General features: G+C 36.7%; 1 protein-coding gene across 1 annotated transcript; it reads right to left on the bottom strand.

Moving 5' to 3' along the window:
- Nucleotides 1–5,720: 5,720 nt before the first annotated feature.
- On the bottom strand, nucleotides 5,721–7,754 carry LOC125661896 (uncharacterized; the record flags this gene model as incomplete). Its single annotated transcript, XM_048894046.2, has 1 exon — nucleotides 5,721–7,754. A coding segment is annotated over one exon (2,034 nt), but the record flags the coding sequence as incomplete, so codon positions are not given.
- Between the last annotated feature and the right edge of the window lie 220 nt (nucleotides 7,755–7,974).

A 7,974-nucleotide genomic window follows, 5' to 3' on the forward strand; every position in this document is an offset into this window, starting at 1 on the left:
TATTTGGCCCCCTGAATTATTCAAAAATGAAGTACATGTTGAATCAAACTTCTACATTGCAAAATACTGACGGAGATACACTTGTCTCAAAAATAAAACGAAACTTTGAAAATGTGTCACATTTCTACTACATTGACGTAGCCAAAATACGTACGGAACACAAATTTCCGGAAAATTTCATAAAATTTAACCACTTTTAAAGATATTTGAATAGGTCCGCATAATATCACCACTTTAAAATTTTCACACATAAAACATTTATGTGTAAGCATTTCACATACAAAAAATTACGATGGTGATATTGTGCGGACCATACTTATTTCTTATTTTACGTTCATATTTTTAGCGTTTTTACAGCATGGAAATACACGTCATGTTTATGGATGTTGTTATATAGGTGTTGTTACATAAGTTTACCTATATTTTGATTACAAAAGAAAATACTCGTCTAACACCGCATTAAATGATAAAATTCATAACATCAATCTAAAGGGGCAATGTCACGATACGATATTTACATGTCTTCCCTTGTGTTAATCATGCCATCTTACTTCCGTCCCTGTAACTAAGCGACATGTACACTAGTGAGGAATACTTTGATATCAATTACTTTTAATCAATGGAAATTGCATTATATGAGACATTTTGCCGAATACAAAATGCTACTATTTCTTATTAATCTATATAGCTAAATGCATGGCAGAGCACGAGGCCGATTTATACATGTATTTCGGTATATAGACGTCACTTCTCAAAAGTGACAGACGTCACTTAATTCTCAAAAGTGACGTCACAATGGGTTGATAGATCATTTAGTCAACATACATACTACGTTACCTCAGCCGGTAGTGTAATGGAAACGACCAATATTAAGATATTAAGTAAACAAAGATTTTTTTTTATTTAAAGTAGAGATATTTCAATATAATTCTTATCTACTTTTTATTTAAAGGATATCAATAGCATTGAACATTACAGTGCATATGCCGTCGTGCGATACGACTATATATAGGCCTAAGTCTATATCTGCAGCATTTGTATTGTTATAATTTTCCAATTACCCCAGTATTCGTAACGTGTTACCCTTTCGTGAATGTAAGTATATTAGCTATATTTTATTATAGACACGTAGGATTGTTTTTTCAAGGGGGAGTCGGAGAAGTTGTCTAAAAATAATACTTGTAAAATTGAAACAAAAAGCCAACATGGTCTTCAAAATCCTAATTTGTGTGTGTGTGGGGGGGGTGGATTTGGGTTGACATACATCATATGTATTTTCATTAAATATAATATTGATTAAACTTTACGTTTTCCCTAACTTCTAGTTCTTCATTCCGGGGGGTAAGTGGGGTTGCTCCCTTCTATACATGAATTCAATTCATAATTTCTATTAGTACTATTTCGAAACTGCATTCTTACCATTCACTATTACTTTTTAAAAAGTGGCCTCGGGAAGTCACCAAATATATCTTTACTACAAAAATATATATTGTTAAGAAAGCAACCCCCCCCCCTATTCTATATGCCTGTCATACATCAATTTGTGTTATACACGGATAAATATTATAAAGTTATTTTCTGTCATATACGTACATTCGTGACAAATTAATTTTGTATAAACGCACATGATTACTAATGAAATATTTTTCAAACCACATTCAAGTAGGCAGCATAAATGTTTACGTTTTGTGAAACGGTTGATTCATCAGGACATAGATTTCAACATCGTCGGCAGGGCCGTAAATTAACCTTCAATTTGGAGGAGGCAGGAAATTAGGCGGGGGTCTGGGGGCCGCCCAGGCCCCCAGACGCTGAGCACATTTTGTGCACACTGAACACGTTTCATGCAAAATCCTTGATTCTAGGGCCTTCTAAGATGTTACTTGACTAACTCATTCTAAAAGAAAGATTTGGAATGCTTTTTAGGAGAGGTATCATGTTCTTAGTTATTGGAAACAACATAAATTCTAATGAACTTTAAATTTTAATTTTTTTTTGGCTCAAAAGTTGGAGGAGGCAGCTGCCTCCTCCGCCTCCATGTAATTTACGGCCCTGGTCGGAAACCCACGGTGGAGAGAGGAACGAAGCGTAATCAACCGTGGGTTTCCGACGATGGGATTTCAAGGTTTTATTTCATTCCCACAAGCATTCACTACTACCATAAAGGGGAGGGAGGGTGCAGGGTAAATCAAAATTCATGTTAGAATTATGGAAACACTATATTGTCAAACTAAATTGGGGGCAAGTTTTGTTGCTAAATTCCTGTAATATTTTTTTGTGGAATCTAACGTGGCAATATACTGGGCACTGGGATATGTGTTCTATGTCATGGTCCTTTTAAAAGATACATAATACCACTGGTTATTTTCATCATCAAAACGTGGCACAGTTGTTCAAGTAGTACGTAGAGCACGATTTTCACGCACATGTAGACCTTTACAGTCTGCCCATCCATCCACCGTTGACATGACATTTATATTGGCGTGTGCAAAAGACATCGCATATCTAAATCATGCGCGGATCTAAAGTGGGTCACCGGAACACCACCCCTGAATATGAAGTTATTACATCCGTGCGCTAAGTAATGAGGACAGAACCAGATCACAATATTAATATCATGAAATCATTTGTACAAAACTGGAACATTGTTTAATAGCCTTCCATTTTCAATTTACATAATTACCGGTGATTAATTTTCTTTATAGTCATTTTTTATTATATATATACTGCCGTAAAATGGCTGAAATAATGTCAATACGATGTAAAACATTAAAACAATGTATACTCTACATGTAGGATTCAAAGCATATATTATAATTTAAACCTTTCACTTAAGTTAATGACAACAAACTGCTGGATAATACAAACCTTTGACTGACGGTATTATATATGGTAGTGAATTGTCATAAAAGAATTTACTTTTGTACAATTTAAACTGTCACTACTTCATTCATCATTAGAAACTGACCGAACAGGACTAGATCAGGCATGTAGCAAGTAGGGGGGGGGGGGGGGTGCCTTAAGGTACGATCCTCTCCTATGCGGACTTCGGACGCGGTATGATACGATAATACTGATTTATAATTCAAACTGTTTCAATAGCGTAAATACCAATGCATTGAAAGATGTGTTGTATATAAAGAAGTATTTATGATATCTATTTTTTTAAATAGATACACGTGCATATGCTACAATCTTGAATCTTAAAATACCGCAAGATTATTTTCAGTTATATTCTTTTCATTGTGATAGTGTTGAATACGTGTGCTGTACATTTTCAATCCCAATGTCATGTGTGGGTTTTTTTTAATTCCAAAGTATTTTAATATTTCTTCTCACATTATTTTGAATGAATTTCATGTTCTTTTCACTGTATCCAATGTGGCATCGTTTAGTGTCTTCGCTGAGCTGAATACACCTTTAGTGTTCTGGGGGGGATTGAACATGGTGTGTATATAAATATAAGTATAGTTTCATGTACCCAATCAACATACATACAACTGATATTCATTTAATTCATATTTAAACAATGCAATTTAATCCAAATGTAAAGACACAAACATGTGCTGAATGATAAAATTAATTGAATATGGGTTACTCTACCATTACTAAATACCGTTACACAAATCGTCATTCAAATCATAGCACCCGTCACATTGAATCATTTACAATTCATGAAAACTTTCGGAGTGAGTCAATTAAACTTTTCAAATAATAATCACAGTACACTGATACGGCACGCTATGTAATAACGAGACGGTCCCGGAATCGGCCTAAAAAGGTACAGTCACCGCAATCGGTTGCAAAGCGTTGCACGAATGACGACGCTATGTACCAAAAATTATTGTTACACTGTGCATACCTTCGCCATTTATGCCACTGTATGTAACATACCCTCTCGTTATTGCATACCGTGCCGTACCAGTGCACTTTTATTTTTGCCAAAATAATAAGACATGTAGCCTTCTTGTTCATGACGTCGCATAACGTAACGTCAAAATGGCACAACGTTATCGTAAACTATACTGTATTAACGTATGTATTATATGAAAATAAAGCTTCTTACGGACATATGATAGTCATTTTATAAAAACATATACCTTATTAAAGAACTTTGAGGGATATCTTTTAATTTGAACACGGGGCCAAATTTGGCCCCAAACGTACCGTGTCCTTTAGAAGGGACTAGGACGTTTACGGTGTTACATAGCAACTTTTTCACGGTTGTGTAAGGTACTGGAATAAATAGTAATAAATCATTGTCCAGAACATTGATGCTTTATTCAGTTTATAAGTCTGACCTGTCTAAAACCACCAAGAGAAAAAAAGAGCGTACGGTAAAATTGTCGATTTTTTACCCCCTCCCCCGAGCGTGCTTTTTGCACACTTTGGAAAATGGTTGACAATTATGGATGACCCCTTACCACATCAAACATTGACTACGATTGATGCGCGGGTGCGCCGAATAATACAACTAGCCCATTTTTGACATTCCCAAGAAGCTGGGGGCTCTAGAAGTGAGTTTTTTTTAGCGTGCTAACGATTATAGTGATACGGGACCTCATATTTGCTTTTAAAAGGCCATATCTGAAAAACCCGTGGGTTTTACTTTTAGGCTGGTATCACCATTTATCGAAGTGGTAAGTGGCACGCTAAAACAGATATACGTGTGTATATGCAGTTCTAACCAAACCTCATAATCCTGGGTCGGGGAGGGGGGATCCTTGAATGAACGGGCTCAATTCATTGTTCAAACCTACAGTTCCACAACCATTAAAACTGTGGAGGGTCAAGAGGTCAATAAATCGAGTTTTAATTTTGAAACAAGATAACGAACAACTGCATTGTTGTGGTTTAGAGCCCACAGGCGCCTGAATTGTCGACAGCATGGTTGGATCTTATGTACATACCCCCTTCCAGAATGAAATAATTGTATACATTACCAAGAATGTATCAAAAATATATTATTTCCCCACCGATCACTCTCATAAGTCGTTCTGTATATGTACATATATTAGTATCTCACAAGTGGTCAACTCTAAAGCTTACAGAAGGTACAAACTCACTATCCAGAACGACTATAAATAATTTCATTCTGGAAGGGGTTTATCTACATAAAATCTATACAAGCTATCCACACTTCAGGTGCTATGTTAGGGCCTTGTATAATATAGTCTGTTCTCTCAATGCTGCAACCTTGACTGGCGCAATGCATCGAAGTAAATGTCGAGTATCAGTGGCGGATTTAGAAGGGTTCCCCTTACAACACAAATTTTGAAATTATGGGCGTAAAACTTCAAATTTGGCATCCAAAATGGCTGAGTATTTTGTCCAATACTTGATTGATCTATTAACAAAATGTACATGTTAAACTAACTAACTGGACAATGCGTGGATATACTCTAAAACACACTGTTTCATAACAAACAACATTATTCACATCCCCCCTTTCGGAAACCCTGGATCCAATACTGCTTTATTGAGAAAATGTACATGTTAAACCGATTGGATAACGCATACTTAGTAATCCACGTGGTTGATTATACTCAATAACATAATACACAGTGTTTCATAAAATTTATTACATTGATACTAGTATAACACTGTTCACTGTAGCTCCATGTACTGTACATCATACGTCACTGTAAAACATTGATACACATGAACAAATTATTGACCTTGGTAACATTTAAACATTACACAGGACAAGGTCAACTAAATTAATTCTGAATAAGTCTCTGTATCCTGTAAATTGATGCTTCTTGAATTTTGTTATATGGATCTTGTTCTTGAGAATACTGATATGAGTTTAAGGCACCCACATAGTCCCCACACACGTGTTGACAGATCCCCAGTATCTGATATGATATGTCTCTGAGGTATACAGGGACATGGACCCCGACATCATAGAGTAGCAGAGTCTGGAGGTTCTGTAGAGCTTGGTGAGACTCTAGTGTATGACGTAATCTGTGGTGATTCAGTACTGACAACATGTGTAACATCACTACAGGTGGGATGTATAATGCAGACCTACCATTCCTGTAACTGACTGTCTGTTCTAATAACAACTCATCAATGTAAGTGTACTCACTGTCTAGTACAATGTCACTCACTACAGCCTTTCGCATTTTATCACTCAGTGACACTCCCGTCATGGCGCGTCTGTACATCTCTACATTGACATTAGCTTTATACATAACATAGGGTACTGACATCCTCTCTTGTGCTCTCTGTAAACATCTCAGTGATTGTTCATACCTACACGTTCTGTAGTAGTACATAGCTAGATACAATATATCTGACACATAACCTATCTGTGATGCTATCTTTAACATGTGACATACTTTATCAGATATAAGTATTACACCTTTGTTACACGGTCCTGCATACTGTGTTATGTACCACGCGGTGTTAATCAATACTGCTGACGTTATATTCTGAGTACTCACTAGCTGATATGGCCCCTGTCTTTCACGGATGAATTTTTCTATTTCTATCATGTAATCCGGAAATTCTTTTATATCTAATACAGAGAAATTAATTTCATTTATTTCACTAAAAATATGTATGTCTAGTTTTACAGGGGATATCATGCTGTCTTCATCTGTTCTGATTACCAGTGTTTTGTTTAATATGGCTCTACTGAGGTAGGGTCTTATTGTGGGGCTTAATAAAAGACATGATATCCCCTTACAATACAGGTTATACACCTGATCAAACAATAAAGATTGGGATGCCCCGGTCACTTTCACTCTAAACATGTTGTTTTGGGGAATAAAAAAATTTGGACATTCAGCTCTGTGTATCCAGCAAATGAGCAATTTAAAACACCGCCAAAAATTTGACAATAAATTACCGGGTGTCCATATCAAGGAGGCATCTTCCTGGATAACCCAAAATAGAATTGTTTTCATGAAATATGAACACAGAATAGGATTATTGATGACTTCTTTGAGAAATATCTTCAGAAGTCCGTAACACAAGAACTGGACGTGGTTCATTGAGTATACTAGTTTTTGCTCTGCTTGAGAAAATGAAATCCTCCATTCATCACCCGTGTTATGTTCACTACTTATGGGTACGACATGGGACCCGGAGCGTACAATATCATGTAAAACATCATCAGATGGCCAGCCTCTCTGTCGGCATCTTTCTATCCATGCTGAGGCTAATGTTGGCCAGTTATCGGACCCTAAACAGAAAGCATTGTCACATTCCAGTACTCCACCGAAAACATAAGATGCACAGGGTCCATGTTGTACACAGGACTGAAGTCCAGGATTGCTATTTCTATAGAACTCGGTAAAAACCCCTCGAAACAAATCACTGGAAATATACTGTTCTCCATTTCGATTTACACACGAAGATCTCACATTAGCACTATAGGAATCAGTGAGCAGCTTCAGTCTGGTAAATCCCGGTGGAAGATCTTCCCACTCCATCAGAATGACGGTGTGTTGTGGGATACGGTACAGACTGATCTGAGAGAGATCACAGATCACTTTATGATCTGATGGCCAGAACATCAAATCAATGTCTGATGTCTTCAGTCTAAATCCCTCACGATCACTGCCACTAATCATTCTGTGTAGTCCATTCATTATTCTCACTGGTCTCTCCATCAACTCCTTGGTGTCCACCACGTCCCTCCTGATTCTCACTTCAGAAGGAGTTCCCACTTTACGACACATTCCCACATAGACAGCTTCTGATAGACGGGGAATGTGGTCCATTTTGAGGCTAATTAAGAAAAAGTAAAGTAATCATTTTTATATAAGTATGAAATCACCTTTACAAACAACCCCCTACAGTGTGTTTATTCTCAACTGATTTATCAATATATCTTATACTTAAATTTCTATTATGTATTCATTGTCAGTCAAAAGTGTTTTCTATCACACTCCTAAACAGTGACGAGAAATACAGGACATTTCATTCTCTCAACACTAGGTCCATTATACCCCCACCCCCTCC

The sequence above is a fragment of the Ostrea edulis genome, chromosome 8 (assembly GCF_947568905.1).
Source record: "Ostrea edulis chromosome 8, xbOstEdul1.1, whole genome shotgun sequence".
Classification (NCBI taxonomy): domain Eukaryota; kingdom Metazoa; phylum Mollusca; class Bivalvia; order Ostreida; family Ostreidae; genus Ostrea; species Ostrea edulis.